Here is a 24,026-nt window from a genome sequence, read left to right as displayed (position 1 = left end):
GTTTGCAAGCTGGCCGTTCGTGTGGAGAAGCAATCTAAGGAGAAGAGTACTCATAAGACCTTGGGAAGAGACGGGGTCTCTAACCAGGGGAGTGCTCCGACTCCGAAGTCATCATCGACTGGTAAGGCTTCTTCTTCCAAGGCTACACCCGCACAAGGTGGCACTTCTCGCAACACTTCAAGCACGATATCAAAACAATGCTTTAAGTGTCGAGGATTTGGTCACATCGCTTCCGAGTGCCCGAATCGGAAGATTATTTCCTTAGTGGAGGAAGTTAATGATGAGCCGGTGTACGACACTTACGACGACGAGGAGAATGAGGTTGAGCAAGAAGAGGTCACTTATGGTGATCAAGGGAAGGCTCTCGTCGTTCAACGCATCTTGAAGTCCGCACATGTTGAGGACGATAAGTGGTTGCGGCATAACATCTTCCACACCCGATGCACTTCCCATGGCAAAGTGTGCACGGTCATTATCGATAGTGGGAGTTGTGAGAATTTCATTTCCACTACCATGGTGGAAAAGTTGCACCTCAAGGTGGAGCCTCATCCGGATCCGTACAAGCTCTCTTGGCTCAAGAAAGGTAACGACGTTCATGTCAATAAACGTTGCTTGGTGCAATTCTCTATCGGCACGCATTATAAGGATGAGATTATGTGCGATGTGGTTCCCATGGATGCGTGTCATTTACTTCTTGGACGGCCGTGGTTATATGATCGAAGGGTGATTTATGATGGCTTTAAGAACACCTACTCCTTTGTCAAGGAAGGTGTCAAGATTATTCTAGCACCTTGTAGAATGGAGGACAAGTCTAAGGCCGTCACGGGAGAAGGGAGCTCTTATCTATCCAAATCCCAATTTCTCCAAGTCATGGATTGTTCTTCGAAGGCTTATGCACTCGTGCTCTTGGAGGAGAATGAAGAACGAGGGGATATTCCACCCGTAGTGAAGTCTTTGCTCGAAGAATTTCGGGATGTGGTGCTCGATGAGATTCCATCGGGACTTCCTCCCATGCGGGATATCCAACATCATATTGATTTGGTGCCCGGGGCTGCTATCCCAAGTAAGGCGGCGTATCGAATGAGTCCAAAGGAACATGAGGAGCTTCAACGCCAAGTCGACGAACTTTTGCATAAGGGGTTGATTCGGGAAAGTTTGAGCCCTTGTGCGGTTCCCGCTCTTCTCGTGCCAAAGAAGGATGGATCTTGGAGGATGTGCATTGATAGTCGGGCTGTGAATAAGATCATCATCAAGTATCGCTTTCCAATACTGCGACTTGATGATTTGCTTAATCAACTTCATGGAGCTTCGGTATTTTCCAAAATCGACCTTAGGAGCAGATATCATCAAATTCGAATGCGTCCCGGATACGAGTGGAAGACGGCATTCAAGACTAGAGATGGTCTCTACGAGTGGCTAGTTATGCCATTTGGCCTCTCTAATGCCCCGAGTACTTTCATGCGCCTCATGAATCATGTGTTGAAAGCTTTCATCGGCAAGTTCTTGGTCGTCTACTTTGACGATATTTTGATCTATAGTACCAGCGTGGAGGAGCACTTGGAGCACCTTCAAGAGCTCTTTAAGGTGCTTCGAGAGCAACGCCTATATGCCAATCTCAAGAAGTGTCACTTCCTCACAAATAGTGTCAATTCCTTGGGTTATATTGTCTCTCAAGAAGGCATTCGCATGGATCCAAGTAAAGTGGAGGTGATCGTAAATTGGCCGACTCCAAGATCTCTCCAAGAGGTTCGGAGTTTCCATGGGCTAGCTTCTTTCTATCGGAGGTTCATTGCGGGGTTTAGCACTCTTGTCACTCCTATCACGGAGTGCTTGAAAGGAAATATTCGTCAATGGGACATGGTGCTGCCTCAAGCGGAGTTTGCTTATAACCGGTCTCAAAGCAAGTCTACCGGTAATAGCCCATTCGAGGTTGTTTATGGATCTAATCCTATTGGTCCGTTGGATTTGGTCCCTCTTCCAATTAATCACTCTTTCAGTAGTGATGCTAAAGAAAGAGTGAAGCAAATTCGGAGTATGCATGAAGAGGTTCGCAAGAAGATCATCCGGCAAAATGAGAAGTACAAGGAGCAAGCCGACAAGTTCAGGAAGCCGACAACTTTCAAGGAAGGAGACTTGGTATGGATTCATCTTCGCAAAGAACGGTTTCCCCAAGGTCACTTTGGTAAGCTCAAGCTTAGAGCTGATGGACCTTTTCGCATTTTGAAGAAAGTGGGTGAAAACGTATATAAGGTTGAGCTACCGGGAGACTATGGAGTTTCTGTAACTTTCAATGTCTTTGACCTATTGCCCTATGCTGGAGAAGACAAAGGGTCCAACTTGGGGTCAAGTCTCTTCCAACCGGGGGAGAATGATGGAGAAAACGAGAAGACCATATGATGGTTCTAGAATACAATTAAAGACTGTTGGACTGAAACTGAAGAGTCATTTCGTGCTTAGTTTTCTGAGTAGTTTCTGCACTAAATAGGTTCAAATAAGATGTCATTGGAAAGCCCTAGAAGTCTAGTTTCCAATGAATTAAACTGTTCGTAATTTGGAATTGTCTAGGAAAAGTTATTGTCATTTTCGTGAGTCGTGTCCAGAAAAATCCGAGAAGATAGAATTAGAGTTAATTGGCTGTCTTGGGAAGCTAAAAAGTCCTTGTATCCTTGTTCTATAAATAGGATGATCGTGTAAGGATATGGCAAGTCATCTTTGAAATAATCAATTTATATTCTAGAGTAACTCATTCTTTGAGTTGTTCTTCTCTGATTTCGAATAATTTAGGTGGATTCCTAAGGTTTTTCGAGTCGTTCACTCGTTGTTTTGGGGGCTTCGTCCTCTCTTCTCTCCTTACCACCATCAAATTGTATGGACGGAAATTAATGAGGTACGTTTTATATTGAAATTTATGCTGAATCCATCCAAACCTCTATCAGAAACACTTAATAATAAGGGCCATGGTTCTCATATATTTAATTAATTCCTTCTGCTGGATCCTAAGAAAAGAACGATAATAAAACATGAGGGGATCTTATCTTCAGATAATATACATTAAATTAAAAGTTGTATGTAGCGGCAGAGCAAGCACGTCCTCGCCTAAGTTTGGTTTCCATCACTAGAGTTACCGGTAACCCTTTATATAATTTTAGATTTCTTTGCATTAAGACTTATGGGTATCTCTCCTAATTGATAAAGAAAAAACTAAATGTAATGTGATTATATATTAAGGATAAATTATGCATAAAGTCATGTAATTCTAAAATTGTTTTAGATATACATCAGGAATTTTTTGGACATAAAAATTATGGAAGAGATTATTCTAGTAAATTCAAGAAATTATGCATTAAAAGTTATACTCTTCCCCACGAGTACACTTGTTACGCTCAAGCTTGTGTTTTGAAGAAATCGGTATGAAACCGATAATGGAGACAAAATGAGATCAATGTTGCACAAGGAATCTCTGCTGAATGCCGTAATTCATTAATCAGTAAAGCTTGCCTTTATGAACAAATGCAGAGGGATAATTCCTAGGAATATGTGTGTGTTTGGATTTTGAATATTTTTTAAGTTAACTCAAGTTAACTTTACTTATCTTCAATTTAATAATATAATTATTACTTAATTATTATTTTATTTCAACTATTCATTACTTTTTCACACTTTTTTCTTATAATTCAATAACACAATCATAACTTAATGATGTCTAGCCTAAAACAAAAATACTTTACAAAGTTACATGATTTTGGTGATACTCGAGATATAGGCAACTGTAATACTTCCTCATCAAGTTGGAGCGTGAGGATTCCGAACATCCGACTTACTGAGAAGAAATTGAAAATGCTCTGGTCCCAATGCCTTAGTAAAAAGACCCGCCAATTGATGCTTCGTGGAGATATATGTGGTAACTATGACGTTATTCTTAATACGATCTCGAATGAAATGATATTCAATTTCAATATGCTTTGTGCACTCATGAAGAACTGGATTGGCAGCAATCACTTGTAATTGTACTTTCATCTGCCAACATGATGTTCTAATAAAAGATTGATTTTTTACATAGTAGAGTTTCTTCTTCGATTTGTCCCTCGAGAGTTCTTTGTAGTGTTTGCATGGAGCAATAAAACCATCGGGTTCTGACCCGGATAACACGTTTCCCTTTTGCCGTCTGTTGTGGGACATTTCTCTCTGTCCTGAGATCCGTGAGAGGACTTTATGCGTTCCTAAAGAGGAGAATGAAAGAAATAACTTTGTTTTGCTTTATGGTGACTCTAAAATCCATCAAGTGAGCCTATGCTTGTGGATTAATCAAAAGATCAGTCCAATCTCGGTTACGATTATGACTTCTGAGATTCATAAACCCGGAAAAAATCATTAGGCAGTGCAAATGAGATTTTGTGATGCAGTTTGAAGACAAAAGATGAGTCAGTCATAGTCATAGCTCAACGTACCTTTTTTTGCTCTTCTGATCTGACTCTTCCTTGGGAGTGCAATTGAATTAAGTGTGAATTCAAATTCTTGTTCCATTTGAAGATACTGTAATGTGACCTTATGAGAGTCTGCTGCAATTCCCAATTTCTTAAATTAATTTCTTTAAAAAAAGAAAATAAAATTATGAGCTAATAATTGCAAGCTTCAAGTAACGATGGTTTAATTTTTTATATCTATATCAGCTCCTTTACGGAATTGGGTAAAAAGGCAAATGGAAAATTTGTATTTTGTCAATTTTATTTAACCTTATGTTAATAAGAAAAATAATTTCCTATGTTTTGAGTCAATTCCCTTTCGATACCTATTAAAAAAATTCAGAGTATGTCTTTTTCATGTACTATCTTTGTATTTAAAAATTGATATTTTTAAAAAATGTACAAATCCATTATTATTATATATATTATTTTAGACTCCTCTAATGAGATTGCTCATTCGTTTGAGTGAAACCTCCATATAGCTTAGTTCAGCTCATGATCATCTGTCCCTGTGACTTCCCATTAGGGTGTCTATATGCTTATGAGAGTAATTAATGAATTAAAAATTAAAAAAATTAAATAATGGCCGGATTGATTCATCCTTGTGATTTTATTGCAAGGAAAGGAAATTTCAATGAACTCACCGGGTCCATAAGCATATCGACCAAGGATGAATCAATGAATTTTCCATCCTACGTTAATGTCAGTGGATTGAGCAAGGCTTGTGGGCCATAGCTGATGTTTCCCAAGTTCGATTGTTCTTTTCCTTTTCTTTTAGTTTCAAGCAATCAATTAACTATTTTATCCGTTTTAATATGACAAGTGAATGGCATGTTCCATCTTTTGGCTGGGGTCATATTGTTTATTTTTTGATATGGTCGGGGGGATTCCTAAAAAATTTGAAGGTTAGGGGGCAAGCTCAAACTCATCACAAAGATTGGGAGGCAAAGTCCAATTTAATTGCAAATACGTATACAATGCATGAATAACACGATACGATACAGTAATGTGACAAATGAAACTGTTATTTTTAAATTGGCTTATATATATTTAGAAAAATTATTAAAGCACCTTAGTTGATAACAATTTCTTAGTTTAAGCAACAAACATGATTATTTGTCAGATGTACTCTTTTTTTAGGGTAATAATAATAATTAGTTTTCGACGTAAATAATTGTAACCGGTCGACTTGACTGTAGTTTGATTTCTGTTTATATTTGCTCCCTACTGTTAGTTCAGCTCTTTGGGGCTTTTTAGGGACTTAAGGCAACGGCTTTTCACTTTCCTGGAATAGTTTTTGATGCATAGTTAGTTAAGTGCCCGCTGAAGTTTGCCATACCGGGGAGTGGAAAACTGTTTTTTTTTTTTTTTTTTTTTTTTTTTTTTGCAATCTCATGTCCCTATGTTGCATGGAGAACCGGAAGTAGAACATGGTTTCCTCACGTTTCTGCTTAGGGAAAATCAGATGACCGGATAAAGTATGACTCGATACGCATGACATGGTCCTAAAAGTTTATGCTGGTGTTTTTCCCCTCGAATAATCTTTTCAAGTTTTTAGAGTGAATATTTTTCGCTCAGAATGCGTCATTAACTTTCTTTTGCTGGTATGTCGAGTTGGTATGTGGTAAAATCAGGTTTGTAGGATTCTTTCTTTTTGTTTTTTTGGTTGGAAAGCAATGACTATAATTCATTGATGAATTTTTCGGTTTCTTTGTTTTGCAATCATTTGGTTATGAATCTTTTGGTTGTGAAGGTATTTTTGCAAATGGAATGCCTGTATGACGTGGAGCAGCATAAGATATATGAATTGTTTCCACCACTTTGGGATTGCGATGTCTTATGTTTGTTTACTAAATTTTGGCTCTTAATTCAGGACGAGTCATGGCTGGAAAAGTTGTTGCTCCGGAATCGCTTTGTTGTGACACTAGGATTCCGATGTGAGCTTACTCTTGATGCGCTTGAAGATACTGCAACGCGACCATGTGGAAGCATAAATTATACCCATGCAATGCACGGGCTAATTTTACATGTAAAAGAAATCACTGTTAACAAACAACATTTTTCGTTCTCCATCATTTACGTTATAAACAAAGTGGAGAAAAAGGCCAGAAGCTAGATGCCATGTTCTCTTGGATCACAGTGACCACGATACAGAATCCTCTCTAGACCGTGACTCGTGCTAGATCCGAAATCCTGAAGCTGAGAACCTGCTCACAGAATGTTAAAATTACTTGACTAGACACAGAGAGGAGGAAACTTCTGCAAATGTGAAACGGAGACGCTGGAACGGCTCATCCGGTTTTTTCATTGAATAAGTGAAAGCGGAGAGACCCTAAAACGATGCGAATGAAGGGGTCGGATTAATTGCGAAAGAGCTGTTATAGACCTTATTATTTCCCTCCATGCAAACAGAGCCATCAGCTCGACAGCAGCTCAGCCTCCATTGAGATAAAGCTGTTTCGGCATCTCAGCTGGTGCCCTCAGAACCAGATCCATTGACAGGGAACAATGAGCGACAAACTGAAAGTGGAGACACCAGAAGCCATGCAAGTGCTGCCATCGGAGTAACTACAAAAGATCTACGTGAATTATCAAAACTCTCCGTAAAAAACAAGCATTGGCTGATGTTCATCATCGGAAATTCCATACCTGTGAAGCATCTGAACATGAATTCCAGGTTCTTTTGCTGACAACTCGGAATGGTTGTCTCCTTTTGAGGGGAAGGATGATTGAGCTGCTAGAGGCACATCTGGATGGCATTCAGAGTTAGCAGAAATTGGATTCTATTTTTGCTTCCGTCAAAGATAGAAGACAAGAAAGGCAAGATTCTCTTTGAATACCATAATTTGCCATTTACAAGAAATGGTACTGCACATGAAGAGCTTGAGCTAAATACTGTAAATAGGTTGGAGTGAAGGCCCTTCATATATATCATCTGCAAATTGAGGTTTGCCATAACTTCAGGGAAAAAATGACAGGGAATTTAAATTCAGTAAAAGAACAATGAACACGATGCAAAGAGAGTAATTGATGACAGCAGATTCTTTCCTTTTTTTCCTATCCGTAAAAATGTTCATGGGTATAGTCAAGGAAAGAATTTGTGGTGCAGGGGGAAACTCAGATGTGACAGCGAACAATGATAGCTGAGACCTACGGCCAGCAATTCGAACTCTTCATGAAACAATGCAAATGAGTCTGATCGATCCTTTCCTCATTCTTCTTTTAAAATTTATTGTAGAAAATGTATGTGAGTATTCCCATATATCAACACATGTTAAGGAAGCAAGCATTGAATCAATTAAACAGGTGAATTATACATGTTTTTAAGCAAATACTTAAGCATGAATGGAAAACTGAGAATGAAAAAGTTATTGACCTTTAGAGGCAGTGAGTGAGGGAGGATTTACTCCACTCTCCAGATACATCCACAAACTGGATGTGGGAAATCTTAGGCCGGTCCTCTCCGGTATTATCCGGGCGCCTTCTTGACAGCTCCTTCCCACCACCAAAAACTGTAAGACTTTGGAGTGAGGTGAGATTGGGAAACCACTCAGGCAAAGCCTTCAGATTTCTGCAGTAAAAAGAGTCCTCTTTCAAGTTAGAGAGGTGCCGAATCCACCAAGAGAGAGTCTCCATTTTCTCTATGCTATAGAAATTCGATTGTCGGAGTTCATAAGTGGCTGGTCCTTCGAATTGACGGCAATCGGGCAGCATGTCTTCACACTAGCCTGAGCATACAAACAGAGGGATTCAGCTCCACAGCAGCTCAGCTGAGCCTCCAATAGGATAAAGCTGCTTCAGCATCTCAGCTGGTGTCTTCAGGACCAGATCCATCGACATGGAAGAATGAGCGACAAACAGGTGCTGCCGTCGAAGTAACTACAAAAGATTTACCTAAATTATCAAAACTCTCCATAAAAATAAAAGCATTGGCTGATGTTCATCATCGGGAATTCCATACCTTTGAAGCTTCTGAACATGAATTCGGGGTTATTCTGCTGACAACTCGGAACGGTTGTCCCCTTTCGAGGGGAAGGATGATTGAGCTGCTAGATGCACATCTGGATGGCATCGAGAGTTCAGCAAATTCGGATTCTATCTTTGCATAACATAATCTGTCCTGTACCAGAAACGGAGAATATGAAATGAGACTCGCCCAAAAGAGGAACAGGAACTGTAGATGGAGAGATTAATCATTTAAACTCAATGAGAAAAGGTTTAAGAGAAAACACCTGAACGAGACCCACACCAAGCCGGCCAAGCCAACTTGATCTGCAATGTCCCACATATCGACGATTAATTAATGAAGGACCCTGCTCTGTTAATCCTGTTTCGACAACCAAAATTAAGTATAAAGAGGTTGCTTGTGAAGAATAGTCCACTTGTATGGATAAACAAATTAATGTCGACATCTGACGAGGACAGCAAATGAGGTAGAAGTATCGAAGCAGAACCGTGTATGAGTAGTTTGTGGGCAAGGCCATTTCCATGAGGCCATGCCATTATATTTATCTCTATACAAAACAAATTTAGATCAATCTTTTCCACCGTACATATTCTTTTCATGGGAGAACTCTAACTTATGAAAAACATGAATTAAACTCATCTATAACAACCTAGAGATCTTTAAGGTATACCAGCCTGTCCGATGACGGAGCTTGGGATGAGACAGGCAGCTAGTTTCTTTGCCTCATTGGGTTACCTTAAGTGGAGCTTCAATAAAAATCAGAGAGATCAAGACAGCAGGGTCTCTAAGGTTCCAAAAGACGCTGAATCAACAAGACAACGAGTTGGTGGCCGACGTTGCAAAGGCTAAATTTTGTTGAACCCGCAAAGAAGGAGTTAAGGAGAAAACTCTAAACAAAGCCCAAATTGCGCCCACCAAACAACTTCTCTCTAAAACATCCCCAAAGTAAGAGGTCAATCTAAGGAGAACCTGCCACCGATCCCAAATCAATCTCCCTCTTACTGACCTGTTCAGGCCTCGATGAACCATCCTGTAATGCAGGCTCCAAGCAGTGTCAATCATGTCCTTCAAATTCTGATTGAGCGTCCATTAATATATTCCTGCAAGACCGATATCCCGTTAATGATGACCGCATCATAGAATGGGATGAAAATTGACATATATAGTAATGTTGTTACTGATGGGATGGGTGCGCTAGTGCCTTGCCTTCTAACCGGCTGCATTGACAGGAAACAATGAGTGCCAGCGAAATAAAGTGCAGAAAGCATGAAAAGAATGTAGCTTGGGAGGTCACACTATTTGTCCCCGAGAACATCTCTCCATGCATCCGGCCACCTAGCGAGTGACAAAGCCTTTCCATCTGTCAGAAAATAAAGATAAAATTTTAATGGAAAGAAATAAGAGGTGACAGAAGAAGGAGGAGAAGAAGCTATACCTGGAACGGGAATGCTCGTGAAGATAAAATTTATCCAACCTCTTCACATATGCTGAAGTTCGGAAGTTCGTACAACAAAATCAGTAACTCATCAATCCCTCTTCCAGAAACTCGACTTCAGACGATGGATTTGTGAGCTTCAGATAAAAAGATCTCGATAGCTTACAGAAAGTAAAATACTTCCTGTTTAAATTTGAGGCAACCGAGGGAAGAAGAACAGACCATGAGTCAGAAAACTTGGTATCACGATTACTCGTTAAATATCAAAGAAGTCTTATAACTTGCCATTTGCAAATGTACGATATATACCGGGAGCTGAGTGGAATAAGAACAAGCTTCATTGATCAAAGTTATTAAATGAGACATTTAAACTTCCCCCTCTTGACAAAAGTACTGAACCGCGACAGTGAGATCACTCAGCAGTAAAAGGCCTTTCATATCTTCTGCAGATTGAGGTTTGCCAGAACTTTAGTAAAAAAGCAATGAAATTAAACTCAATTCGGTAAATGAACAATGAGCGAATGCAATGCAAAGAGAGTATTGACGATATGACAATAGATTCTTTCCTGCTTTTGTCTATCCGTAAAAATGTAAAGGGGTATCGTCGAGGAAAGAATTTATGGTGCAGGAAGGAGAAACTCAGATCAGATGTGACAGGAAGGAGAATCTAAAGACAGCAGTTTCGAACTCTCCATGAAACAACGCAAATGAGTCTTATCGATCCTTTCCCAAATAACATGTGTTAAGGAAGGAAGCATTGGTTAAACAGGTGAGTGAGAAATGTACAAATATTTAAGCAAGAACCATAAAAATGAGAATGAGAAATCATTGACCTCTGGAGGCCACACATTTATGTCCGGGATGTGAGAAATATTAGGCCAGTCCTCTCCGATGTCCCTTCTGCACCTTCTTCTCAGCTCTTCCCCGCAATTTGAAATCTCAAGACGTTTGAGTGAGGTAAGCTGTGGAAACCACTCAGGAAAAGCCTTCAGATCCTCGCAAGATCCAATTTTTAAGCTTTCGAGGTTGGTGAGGTGCTGAATCCACCATGGGAGAGTCTCCATTTTTTCAATCGACACGAATTCCAACTCTCGGAGTTTACAAGCTGGTCCTTCAGGCATGTCTTCTTGATATCCTGACTCCCCCGTCGATAAGTCAAGTTCTCGACAGTAGGATATCTCTAACGACTCGAGGGCAGTTAGGTATCGGAGGATAGCCCGCACAGGGAGAGCTTTCAGGCGAGGGCAATCACTGATTGCAAGAGACTGGAGAGACGGTAGGGACTGAAGGAACTCCACCGGCAAGTGCTCGAAGTTCTCCACTTGAGAAATGGTGAGGCGGGTCAGTGCGAGGAGAGATATAGAAGATAGGGAGATCGAAGTGATCCTCGACGACGACGACGATGATGCTGAAGCATGGCGTATAGTTACATTCCTCAAAAGCTGCTTTATAATTCTGGTTGAGGTTTCCGTCAGATGCAGCTCTTGACCATGCATGTATGAGAATGTTGGGCATCCATATGTGATGACCCAGACCTTGTCAGAGAACACGGGGAGCATCAATAAGGAATCATCATCATCATCCTCGTCCACCTCCTCCTGAATAGCTTCTTCCTCTTGTTCAATTCTACTGCTGCTCCTCCTCTCCCATCCCCTAAATTTAGGCAAATCACCCGCCTGTATAAATTGTAAGGATGGAAAGGAATTAGACTGAGGCGTCCCACTCTCACTCTCCGACAATTCTATCCACTGCAAATTCCTCAACTCAAGTAAGTAGATTCTTTTGAGTGAAGGCAGCTGGTCTAGAGGTGGTAGACGCACGCAGTTATCACAAGAATAAAAGGAAATTTCGACTAGTTTATGAAGTTGAGAAATCCAGGATGAAGGCTGGACACCACTGTATCCGAATATCCTCAATTTCTTTAGATCTGGATGGGGCCGAAGTCTTTCTAAAACTTCTGCATCAGCCTCCGTAGCCTTTTCAGGGTCCCAGATTAGGTTCAACGATTGGAGAGCTAACTTCTCAATTGGGAAGGAAGCTTCCAACCCGCTCGGAACACTTCTTTCCAAGTGTCGGATAGTTAATTCTTTCCTCAATCCAGTAAGTTTGCTCAACTCATTCAACCCTGCAGCAGCATCTCGAATCGAATCCTTCCCCACCTTAAATTCACCTAGCATTTGCAGATTAGTCAACTTCCCAATCCCCCTTGGCATATGTGTTAACTCATCACACCCACTCACATCAAGCTGCCTCAAATTAACCAACTTCGTCAGGCCTCTGGGTAATCTCTTTAGACGCTTACAATCTCCAAGATTAAGCGTCTCTAGATTGCACAACCCGCTAATAGAGTTCGGAAGATACTGAAAAGCATTCCCTGATAGATCGAGGCTCCTCATATGCTTCAGTTTACCGATTGAACCGGATATCTCATTTAAGCAAGCTTCACGAATACGTAGCGCCCGTAGAATTCTGAAACATGAGACATCCAAATAAATATTAGTAAAGTTTCTCTCGTTGGTGAAAAGCAGGGACCTTATTCTTCTGTCTTTCTCAAATCGGCTTTTCAACACATCCAGATCATCGGTGGAGACGTGGCGAGCTCCTTCTGGTAACTTTTTCTCATGGGAGCTGTCAATGGTGAAGCAATTATCTCGTGCAACTGACTGTGCGAGTTCATGCATCAAATCATGCATTTTGCATCTCCAAATGTTGCCATCAAGATCTTCTTCTATGTCCTGGAAAAAGGATCTCGAAAGCAGCTCCATAAAATAATCATGGCTGACTTCTTCGAGCTGGGTCTTCCTATTGCCCAGGGGTTTGATAAATCCCTGTGCCATCCAAAGATGAATGAGCTCAGATGGGTCTAGCTCGTAATCTTTTGGAAACAAGCAGCAGTAAGCAAAGCACTGCTTCAAATGTGATGGCAGAAAATCATAGCTTAGCCTTAGCGATGGCATGATATCACCTTCATCCTGATCTATTCTCGATAATTCATTATTGTTGAAGCTCAACCAGACTTCCTCCGTATTTCCCAAAGATACCAGCAGTCGCCCAATCGTCCTGATTGCAAGGGGAACTCCAGCACACTTCTTCAGAATTTCTTTTGCGATCTCTTCTAAATTATGAGTTTTCCACTCGTATTCTTGCTTCCCTGCCATTCGCATTAGCAAATCGAGCGACTGATCCTCAGGTAAGCCCCTCAACTCATGACATGTTGTTGGTGTCATAGCTTTGGCCACGCTAAGATGGCGAGTGGTCACTAGTATTTTACTGCCTTTTGCACCATTCATAAGAGATCCTTCAAGGTCCAACCACTTAGACCGATTGTCGTTCCATACATCATCTAACACAAGTAAAAACTTCTTCCCATCGAGCTCTTCTCCCAGCTTTTTTGCCAACTCAGCCCCCTTGAGATCTTCCTTGCCAGGAGTGGATTCTCGCACTATCTTCCTCATAATTTCCTCCGCATCGAAATTTGTGGACACACAAACCCAAAGCTTAACAGAGAAATATTCCTTAATGCTGTCATTGTTGAATACCTGTCTTGCTAAAGTCGTTTTCCCGAGGCCTCCAATCCCAACTATAGGTAGGATAGATACATTCTCCTCAAAATCAGGATTGAGTAAAAACTCGATGACTTCTTTTATGTCTTCATCTCTTCCAACCACATATCGTTCACGCTTGTACGGATGCGTTTCCGGCCTAGGTTGGTTCTCCACCAAATTTCCAAGTGTATTATTACCATCGTTTCCCTCGACCTTAAAGTCAGACCTATCACTCTTAATGGCATCGATCTTCTCTCTAATCTCCTTGACTCGATGTGCCATCATACTGGCATAAACAAGCTGATTAGAAGAGGAGAGAAAGATACGCACCTCATTCAGAACTCGCTTAACTCCTCCCACCACTCTCTGACGACGCAGGGCTTCAGTGGAGAAGTCATCCAACAGATCGTCAGCATCGTAAACCACAACTTTCAGCTTCTGAAGCCAGTCTTTCACGTCCTCAGCCTCGATCCGTCTCTTTTCAGCCTCACGAAGCATAGCAGCAATAGCAGAGACAGTGCCCTGGAGTTTCTGGAGCTCGCGTTTGACACCGCATGTTAAACCAATCTCCTGGGCAATGAGGGAAACGAGATGTCCAGCGATGGAATCCACGATGCTCCCGAGGATCAGATCAGCCATGGTTTCTATCGGACTGGAGAAAGAGATTGGGAATGGAGGGTGACAAAGGAAGACCTGGACTACAGATAATATGGGGGCATCATTGAAATGTGGATATGTACCAGTTACTTTTTTATAAAAGAAAAGGGAAAGAGAAAAAGAAGCAGCTAGGGACATTGATGAGCGTTGCTGGCCTGGACCCATGAAGAGGGCCCTGCAGCATTGATATCCGTTCTTTTTTCGACAAAATACTAGTTAAAATATTTAACTACAAGGGCTGCGTAAGACTAGTTGGCATTGATTTCCTCCAATAGACGCTTTTGGGTGCATTCAGCATCGTTTGGTTTTATTGCCCGTGAATGATCAAAGCTAATGATTAACCAAAAATATCTCTTCTTTACAGCCATAAGCCTTTTCTTTTTCCTATCCAAATTAGTCCATTCATTTCAAATACATAGAAGTTAAATATATTTTGCCCCACAACTTTTGATGTGAGTTTGGGTTTGCCCCCTACATTTAAATTTTTTAAGAGTTCCCTCAATCTTATAGGAAAATAAGCAAGGTTCTCCCTCAATCAAATTCTGATCAAAAAATGGCACATGCCACACACATGTCATGTTAACAAGAGCAAAATCGTTAATTGATTAACGATTTTGCCCCAATTTTGTAATTTCTTCTGCTATGACATGTAGTCACTTGTAATTTGTACTTTTATATAGCAAAGTTTCTGGTTCGACATGTCCCTTGATAATTTTTTGTAGTGCTTACGTAGAGAATTCTTTGATAGTTACTACTTTCAGGATTCATAAACCCGATAAAAAAAAAATCATTAGTCCGTGCAAATGAGGTTTTGTGATTACAGCTTGAAGACAGAAGAAGAGTCGGTCATACTCAAAGCTCAACGTGAATTGGCTTATTTGCTACTCTGATTCTTCCATGTGAGTCCAATTGAATTGGATGCAAATTCAAATTCTTGTTCCATTGGAAGATACTGTAACGTGACTGTATGGAATTCTACTTCAATTTATAATTTTTTAAATTATTTTCTTAAAAAATAAAATAAAATAAAAATTATGAGCTTATAATTATAAGCTTCTGGTAATGATGGTTTAATTTCTTATATTTATATATCAACTCCTTTACGGAATTGGGTAAAAAAAAACGAACAGAAAATTTTTATTTTGTCGATTTTATTTAAACCTTATGTTAATAAAATAAACTTAAATAATTTCCTTTATTTTGGGACAATTCTCTTAAGACACCTAATAAAAAAGCCTGAGTATATGCCTTTTTCATTTCCTATCCTTTTATTTGAAACTTGTCATTTTTTAAGAATGTGCAAATCTATTATATATATTATTTTAGACTCCTTTCAATTAGAAAATTACTTTTATCGTTTGGGAGAAGCCTCCACATAGCTTAGTTCAGTTCATAGTCATCCGTCCCTTTGGCTTCTCATTATTTTGTGTAAGCTTATAAGAGTAATTAATGAATTGAAATTTAAAACTTTTCAGTGAAATCTTTCACTAATTTATTATCTTCGATTCTCAAAGTCATTGATATCTCATCTTTTTCAGTAAAATATTAAATACAAATATTTAAATGCAAAGGTCTATGTAGCACATGTAAGAGGACTAGTTGGCATTGATTTCCTACATTAGATGGTTTTGGGGGCTTTCATCATTGTTCCATTTTATTGCCCACGAATGATCAAATCCCATAGGCATTTCTTCCTTTTACTTTTTTTTTTTACTTTCAAATTAGTCCGTTCATTTCAAATATATATACTTAAATAACAGATACAATACGTAATATGAAAACACCAAGTTTATGACGAATGGAACTATAATTTCTAAATTGACTTATATATAGAAATTTATAATTTATCAAAACGCCTTAATTGATAACAATTTTGAGTACAAGCAACAAACATGATATATTTTGTTTTTGTGCATAAATAATTGTAAAAACTAAAAAAATAAAAAAACCCTTTAATTAACACAAGAAAAAAGAAAAGAAAAAAACACAAAAATTAGTAATTTAAGTATCTTTCACTTCATTTCTTCGATAGAGACCAGAAGCAGAAGCTGGAGAGAGTATCTTCTCCTCCTCTGTCAACAACAGGGGTGTGCACGGATACCGGGTGTACTCGAAACCGATATGAACTTACCCATTAGGGTAGGATCCGGGTAGCTCGTATTGAAAATAGGATAGGGTCCGGGTATTAAAATAAGGAACTGGTGACAACCGATTCCTGTTCCGATTCCGGCATAAGGGTACCCATGACCGTAACCGGACCAGTACCCGAAACCGGATGATATTATTTAAAAAGAAAACAATAAAGTTCAACTCCCTGTCGCCCTGCGTCTGTCGTCTGAGACTTCGAAAACCCTACTCTGCTCAGACTCTCTCGACTCCGATTCTCCTGGTTTGTTTGATTTTAGAGTTAAGTAGAGTTGAGTTTTGATTTTAATTGAGTTGTAATGATTATGTTGTTGAATTATGAGAAAAAGTGTGAAAAAGTAATTAATAGTTGAGAAAAAGTAATGATTGTATTGTTGAATTGTGGAAAACGTAATGGATAGTTGATGAAATTTAATATTAAAAATTGAATTAAATGGTTAAAAAATTGAAGAAAAAGGAAAATGTACGGTGCGTTTGGTTTTAAAGTTAAAATAATTTTGATTTTGATTGTGGAAAATGACAAATGAGTTGGGATTATAAATTTGACTTGGGAAACGTGTGTTTTTGTTGTGTAGTGCGTTTTAAAATTTTTGACTTGGGAAATGTGTATTTTTGTTGTATAGTGTGTTGGAGTTAAAGTTAAAGTTAAAATCAAAGTGATTTTAACTCCCAAAACTAACAGGTCGGTAATATTTGTGTTGTTGATTTTTGTTGTGTAGTGAGTAAAGTTAAAGTTAGAGTTAAAATTTAAAAAACTCGATTGTGAAACCAAATGGAGCGTTAAAGACCGCCCAATCCCCTCCGTCTCCAACTCTCCTTCAAGTTCTCTAAGGCACCGCGCGAGGGTTTCCTTTTCTCTTCCTTTTCTCCAAAACCCTAGCAGTCGGCGGTCGCTTCCTCTGGCCATCCTATGGTACGAATCCATCCCGTGGTACAAAATTACAAATCCATCCTCTGCGCGGGCATTTGTTTCATTTACATTCCTCACTGGTGAATGCATTAGTCCATAACTAGGAAATGGTGCTGAATTCTTTGTTGTTTGGCTTTGTTCCTGTTATTATTTGGTGGCTGTTTCTCGAGACCTGATTGGATTCCTTATCCAACGAGCTAATATGCTTGGTCCTTTAAAAATTCAAGGTGCTTTAATTTGCATGCCGTAAGAAATTAGCAGTTTCAATTTTCAAACGCATCCAATTTAGCTGCAGGCCCTGTGTAGTGACAATTCTAATTTGTTATTTCAAAATTTGTGGATAAGAGAAGAGTAGATGCTACTTTTCAATTCTGTTGCAAGACAAAAACTTACCGTATCATATCGGAGCGCATGAACAATGTATTCCATGCTCTTGTATCTCCACTAGCTTCAGAAGCCTTTCTTTCTTCTTCCCTCTGTTGCTTGAAAGTTTTTAGTGCTCGGTTTGAAGAGTAATCACTGTATAGTAGGAATATCAAGTTAAGACTACCTCAACCACTATAGTCCAGATCAGATGCATTATAAAGCAGGGAAAAACCAAATAAAATAAGAGGAGTAGATGCTACTTTTCAATTTTCAAGCAAGTCACATGCATGTACTATGTGCTATCATCGTGGAAAATAATTTTGAGAACTAAACCTGCGACTCCAAGTATGTCAGCTTGCTGCAACTAAGCATGAAACTAGAGTTGATACGTCTGTCAGTTTTTTTATTCAAGTTTTGATGTCAGTGAAGCATTCTCTCGTGAGACAACATAATGCTTCTTTGATCTTTCATTGGTTATGCTGCTACCTGACTTTGTATTCTTATCAATTGCTCGTTTCTGCAATATCTCTATCAATTTTGTCCATGCACTTGAGATCTGATGTTATTTGCAAGCATTTTCTGCAAGATTGCTGCACGATTTAGGTGTAATTTTACACAAGTTTGGGCATGACAAATTGGATCAAGCAGTGGTTTGGTTTCGCTGGAGTCAGAGTTGGCTCCTATTGTATTAGTGTCAAAATGTTTTCTTTTCGCAAAGATGTTTGATCAGTTTTTCTTCTGTGATGGATGTGCGATTTCCATTTCGATCTTAGAAGGTGCTGCTTCATTGGTGAAAATGGGAGGACCAGATTATTTGGCAAAGGAACAATTGGTGGAAACATGAACTGTACTAGTAGATCATAAAAAAAAAATTCTAAATTTGGTTTCTGATTAACCTTGCTTGGTTTGCAGGACAAATCGGATATGCCCTTGTATGTGTTGAGCAAGTGCTGAATGAGTGTCAGGAGAATTTTGGTGATTCGTGTAGGATTGTTCAGACATATATTACTCAACCATGTTTGTGTCTCGCTAATTTTTTTTCAACGTTTAGTTCATAGATGTATTGTAAGAACATATTTACCCTTTGTTGTGTGAAATCGTATTACGGATGTTTAGTTCTATACATGGATTGATGAGATATATTATTTTTATTATTATGGATTAATCTAAATCTATGTCGATATTATATTTGCCGTGATTATTGATTATAGATGAAATATTTTTTATTTTATTTAGTGATAAAAAAATTTACAGGTTTCAATAGGATATTCGGAACCTGTATTATTCCGGGTAGATTCCGATTTCAGGATTCAACAGTGTAGGGTCCGATTCTAAAATTTTGGAACCGGTCTTCACAGGATAGGGTTCGGGTTCGGATATGGTGAAAAAAAGTATCGGAAACGGTCTTCACCTCTCTCTTCCCACCATCCCCAGGGTACCCAGATCTCTCTCCTCACCCCTTTGAAACCCTTCACTCAATTCTCGTTTCTCGACTTCTGGGGCGATCAAAGTTGGCTCCTTTTCCTCTTGACTCTGTGATTTCTATTACCGATCACCCAATTCTCGTTTCATCTTCTCGTTCTCCGTTTTCCAAAACGATAATATGACGCACGCTCCTGGCCACAGAAAAAGTTAGATCGCCATTACTTCCTCAACCAACCATCTTATGTCGCCATTACTTCCTCAACCAACCATCTTAAGCCGCCATTACTTCCTCAACCAACCATCTTAAGTCGCCATTACTTCCTCAACCAACCATCTTACATCGCCATTACTTCCTCAACCAATCGCCATTACTTCCTCAACCAACCATCTTACGTCGCCATTACTTCCTCAACCAATCGCCATTACTTCCTCAACCAACCATCTTACGTCGCCATTACTTCCTCAACCAATCGCCATTACTTCCTCAACCAACCATCTTACGTCGCCATTACTTCCTCAAGGAACCATCTTACGTCGCCATTACTTCCTCAACCAACCATCTCACGTTGTCTTACATTCGAATGCTTTATTTCGGGCTTAAAGAGCAACCCATATATTTTTATTTGCGGGAACGGTCCAGTTTGAAGTCCACGGAAGAGGCCCATAGAGGGGGAGCCCAAGCTTTTCCAGCTTCCGCAGCTTAAATAATTTGATATAATTTCCATTTACATTTCGATTTTGTAAACCTTGCATCGATTCTACTTATACTTTAGATTTTGACAGCTTTGCATTAATTATTTACAAACAATGTTTCTCCAACCTATCAAGTCGAAATGCTCCATAGCCAAATTCTCCAAAATTTACATCCTATCAACTTAAATAGGAATTGCTGCCATTACAGCTGGGGTTCAGTTCAATGCAATTGTCACATCATTGATTCGGAATCGAGAGTTTTTAAGTTTATTCCTCATCTATTTAATTCTTTTAATTCTTTTATTTCTCCGGTATGAAATTCCCGATTATATTCATGTGTACCTATCATTAAAAAAAAAAAAAGAAGGGAAAGGTATGCGCTACTTTTTCATGTCCTCCTTACTGGTGATTGAAAATATTTTACAATGGCTGCTCCTCCATTTTCTGGTTATTTTATTTTATTTTTTAATTTCCCCTTGTAAAGCCAATATTTGTTTGGGTAAAATAAAGATAATAATTTGACTTGGGTTATTTCGATCGTTTTGCTCAAATAGATCAATTCTATACTATCAAAAACTCGATTATGACTTCTAACACTAATGATTTTACCTTTTTAATTTTCATAGCGAGTCAACTCACTCTAAAAACTTAAATCTAGTAGACTGGTATAGGAATAATGGCGTAACTTCACTTCTCAATTTGATCTGCTATTTCTCCTCAAAGTCTGTTGGGATGCCGAGAGACCTGCGAAGAGGTCACTGGGGGCGGAGAATACTGACCGGTCAACTTCACTGTAGTTTGCTGATACGATTCCCATGTTTGGTTTATGTGTATATTCGCTCCGTACTGTTAGTTCAGCTCTTTGGGGCTTTATGGTTTTCTCGGGGACTTACGAAGACGACCTTTCACTTTCCTGGGATAGTTTTTGATGCATAGTCCGCTGAAGTTTGCCATACTGGGGAGTGGAAAACTGGTTTTTTTTTTGCAATCTCATGTTTCAGCTTAGGAAAAATCAGATGACCGGATGAAAGTATGACTCGATGCGCATGATATGGTTTGTGCTGGTGATTTTGCCCTTGAATCGTCCAATCAAGTTTTCGGAATGGAAATATTTTTCGCTCGAAATGTTTGATCAGGTTTCTCTTGCTGGCATGTTAAGCTGTTATGTAGTAAAAGCTTACATGTTTGATTTTCTTAGAAACTTTTGTCTTCACAAAATAATTCATGAAATTCAAGGCAGGTTTGTAGGTCAAAATTCCGTTACTACCGTTACGGGAAAATGACATGAATGCTTATGTGGCATCTAGTAGCCAAACGACGCCGATTGACCGTGCACATCAGCACGTACGACGTCGTTTATGGCCTGAAATTTTTTTTTTAAAAAGAAACCCGAGCGAAACGACGCCGTCTTGCTGCCTCTCCCTCCCCCAACTGAACGGCGTCGTTGCTACCTATCTCCTCCCTCCCGCCATCTGCAATCAAAATTAGGCCATAAATGACGTCGTACGTGTTGACATGCACTGTCAATCGGCGTCGTTTGGCTACTAGATGCCACATAAGCATCCATGTCATTTTCCCGTAACGGTAGTAACGGAATTTTGACGGAAGTACCAAAATGTTATGGATTCTAGTTTTTCAATGATCATTTTGTTTCAAAATATCTTTCAAATAGTAATTTGTTAGTTTTAAAATCTTTCAATGATTATTTTGATAGTTTTCTCTTTGATTTTCTTAGAAACTTTTGTCTTCACAAAATAATCCATGAAATTCAAGGCAGGTTTGTAGGATTCTTTGTTTTTGTATTTTGGTTGGAAATCAGTGACTATGATTCGTTGATGAATTTTTCGGTTTCTTTGTTTTGCAATCATTTTGGTTATGAATCGTTTGGTTACAAAGGCACTTTTGAAAATGGAATGCCTGTGTGACGCGGAAGGAGGAAATTACTCCAGTAGAGGATCCTGTGATTTCCTTTTCATGAATTGTTCAATCTTTCAAATTGCATAGCTCTTGCAGCATAAGATATATGAATTGTTTCCACCACTTTGCGATTGAGATGTCTTATATTTGTTTGTTAAATTTTGACTCTTTATTTAGGACGAGTCATGGCTGGAAAAGTCGTTGCTCCGGAATCATCTGCTGCTTTTGAGTATGACCTATTTGAGGGCGACGCGGACAATCTACGAACCATGGTGGCTGCTTCGAATCATTCAACTCCGTGGATTGACTCTGCAATGTTCAAGCTTAGGCATAGGATTGGACGGGGCCTTTTTGGAGATGTTTATTTAGCAACTCGCCACCAGTCTGATAAAGATTATGAACAGTTCCATTAAGTTATTGTCAAGATGCTTCGCCCTGTTAAGGAGGATTGTTTGAGTACTGTGTTGGACAGGTTTGATAATGTTTTCGCGAAGTGTCAAGGTGTGGGAGGCGTTTGTTTGTTGCATGGAGTATCAATTATACGCGGAAGAGTGAGTTTTTGAGACCTCCTCTCTTTGGTTTTATTTAACACTGCTCGAAAACGCTATTGCTGCAGTGCTATCGTTGGCTTGGTAAGAAATTTTTGTTCCTGCTTGTTCACGGATTTGCTTTGTTATGAAGTTCTATGAGGGATCAATCGGTGACAAGATGGCCCGCGTTAAAGGAGGCAAGCTTTCACTTCCTGATGTTTTGAGGTGAGGTACTGGCAAACCCAGGGCTAGTAATCTAGCATACACTTTACAGGATCTTTTCATAATTCCTTGTCTCCCGATGAACTTGTGCTTATATTGCATTTGTACCCTTAGCTGGAGAATGGGAGCAACATTCTGGAGCTTTTGTCAAATCTACTCAGTTTCTTCTCACAGCAACTTAAATCTATTCGTGTTTATGCAGGTATGGCCTCTCTTTGGCTGAGGAATATCGGAGCTCCACTCGAAAGGTATCCTAATCCTTAATCTCAAGCCCTGCAACTTCTTATTGGACGAGAACGACCAAGCCTTTTTAGGAGATATTGGAATCCCATTCCTTCTGCCTGGAGTTCCATCGCCGAGTTCCAATACTATGACTCACACCCTTGGAACACCGAGCTACATGGCCCCTGAACAGTGGCAACCAGAGATAATGGGCCCTGTTTCTTTAGAGACTGACTCATGGGGATTTGGGTGTAGTATTGTGGAGATGTTGATGGGATGTCTGTTGATGAGATAAATAACTCTGTTGTGAGAAAGCAAGAGAAGCCAAGAATCCTAGTGGCCTTCCTCCCCCGGTTGAGAATGTTCTCCTTGGATGTTTTGAGTAGGATTTCAGGAGCAGGCCTCTCATGAAGGACATCATACAGGCATTCAAAAGGTAACTTTCCCGGGAGAAACTAACCACTACAATGCTTTTCTTTAAGTCAGTGCTTAATACGGGGTTTGAACAGAATCACTGGTTCTAGTATTTGATAAGTAAGACGAGAATTGGATCAGAATCAGATTTGAATGAGGCTAATTTCAGAAAAACTTGTTTGAGGTCAAATTTCTTGATGAGACCTTATTGAAGAATGTATGAGCATACTGAGAGAGCCTTCATGTTCTTCCTGAAAAATGGTTGACTCCGAATTTCTGCTGTTCAGTAATAATGATCTGTGGTTATGAGCATAGATACCTAATGATACTATTATTGCAGTGACTCTAAAAGAGGTTGCCTAAGAACTATACTCTCAAGAATCGACATGTACAAATAAATTTGTGAAGTATCTCAAATCTAATCAAGTGATCAGCAAAAGTGTGATTTAGTTGATTATCATTCTACTGCCACTAATGTAATTGCAACAAATTGTCCAGTGTTTTGAATGGGGACTATAGCGTTGCTAGACGAAGAGCTACAGAAGATAAAGCTGCTGATCTTGGATACCCCAACAAATTGTCCGGATCTTGTGTGTCTACCCCAACGGGTCTCTACTCGTGAAGTTTCCTGGGCTACTGATGTTTGGGGCCGAGGAGGACACTTTTGTGGCCGACCCTTGTGAGGTTGAGCTTGTGTCGTTTCATAACTCTTCGGGGATTGTCAAAAAGTACGGACCCCTTGAGGACTTCCACTGGGCTGTGAGGCCCGCTATGATCGCGCTCTGCCTCTCTGCGACGATAAAATTCGTGTCATTCGTTCTGGGACAGTCAAAGAGGAGGCCACATGGAAAAGAATCTCAGACAGAGGCTCAGAGCCAACAGAAACCCGTCATTGAAGCGGTTGTAGAAGCTGCCAATGGGCCTGGTTGGCTTCCCCTACAATTGCGAGTTTGATGTTCTGACAAGGATCAGGGCTGCTGCATATCAGGTTTAAGTCGAATGTCATTAATAGATTAGCAGAACATTGGCCGATGTTAAATGAATTCATTCTGCACAGGTTGTGATTGTTCACTTTCATTGCAAGCAGAAAACATTGTTGTCCAGGGAAATATTGT

The 24,026-nt window shown here is 39.7% G+C and overlaps 1 protein-coding gene, 2 long non-coding RNA genes and 1 pseudogene across 6 annotated transcripts; 2 read left to right on the top strand and 2 right to left on the bottom strand.

Moving 5' to 3' along the window:
* Positions 1-6,428: 6,428 nt before the first annotated feature.
* Positions 6,429-9,536, bottom strand: LOC116187924. 3 transcript variants are annotated; one of them, XR_004152145.1, is made up of 8 exons: positions 9,437-9,536; positions 8,696-8,790; positions 8,425-8,583; positions 7,840-8,342; positions 7,304-7,398; positions 7,113-7,212; positions 6,850-7,042; positions 6,429-6,670 (listed from the first exon to the last, which is right to left on the bottom strand). It is a non-coding gene; the product is annotated as an uncharacterized LOC116187924 (long non-coding RNA). The 3 variants fall into 3 exon arrangements; XR_004152143.1 differs by having other exon boundaries at positions 6,850-7,031; XR_004152144.1 differs by having other exon boundaries at positions 6,850-7,031; positions 8,425-8,578.
* Positions 9,537-9,636: 100 nt separating this feature from the next.
* LOC116187922 (putative disease resistance protein RGA4) lies at positions 9,637-14,165 on the bottom strand. Of its 2 annotated transcripts, none has more exons than XM_031516950.1 (4): positions 10,699-14,165; positions 10,175-10,308; positions 9,866-10,048; positions 9,637-9,790 (listed from the first exon to the last, which is right to left on the bottom strand). In XM_031516950.1, exons 1-2 carry the CDS (start codon positions 14,047-14,049, stop codon positions 10,300-10,302), a joined length of 3,360 nt encoding a protein of 1,119 aa, XP_031372810.1. In that variant the 5' UTR covers positions 14,050-14,165; the 3' UTR covers positions 9,637-9,790; positions 9,866-10,048; positions 10,175-10,299. The 2 variants fall into 2 exon arrangements, with proteins under 2 accessions (XP_031372810.1, XP_031372811.1); XM_031516951.1 differs by having other exon boundaries at positions 9,637-9,765.
* Positions 14,166-16,974: 2,809 nt separating this feature from the next.
* On the top strand, positions 16,975-18,674 carry LOC116187276. The gene is made up of 2 exons (XR_004152021.1): positions 16,975-17,125; positions 18,401-18,674. It is a non-coding gene; the product is annotated as an uncharacterized LOC116187276 (long non-coding RNA).
* Positions 18,675-18,800: 126 nt separating this feature from the next.
* On the top strand, positions 18,801-23,865 carry LOC116188674 (annotated as a pseudogene).
* The last annotated feature ends 161 nt before the right edge of the window (positions 23,866-24,026 follow it).

This window comes from Punica granatum, chromosome 8 (genome assembly GCF_007655135.1).
Source record: "Punica granatum isolate Tunisia-2019 chromosome 8, ASM765513v2, whole genome shotgun sequence".
NCBI classification, from domain to species: Eukaryota; Viridiplantae; Streptophyta; class Magnoliopsida; order Myrtales; family Lythraceae; genus Punica; species Punica granatum.
Note: the sequence above shows the minus strand (reverse complement) of the source record. Positions and strands in the feature narration are given on the sequence as shown.

Bases quoted from the DNA above. Each gene is read 5' to 3' on its own strand.
- LOC116187922 (XM_031516950.1), bottom strand. From the start codon at position 14,049: ATGGCTGATCTGATCCTCGGGAGCATCGTGGATTCCATCGCTGGACAT.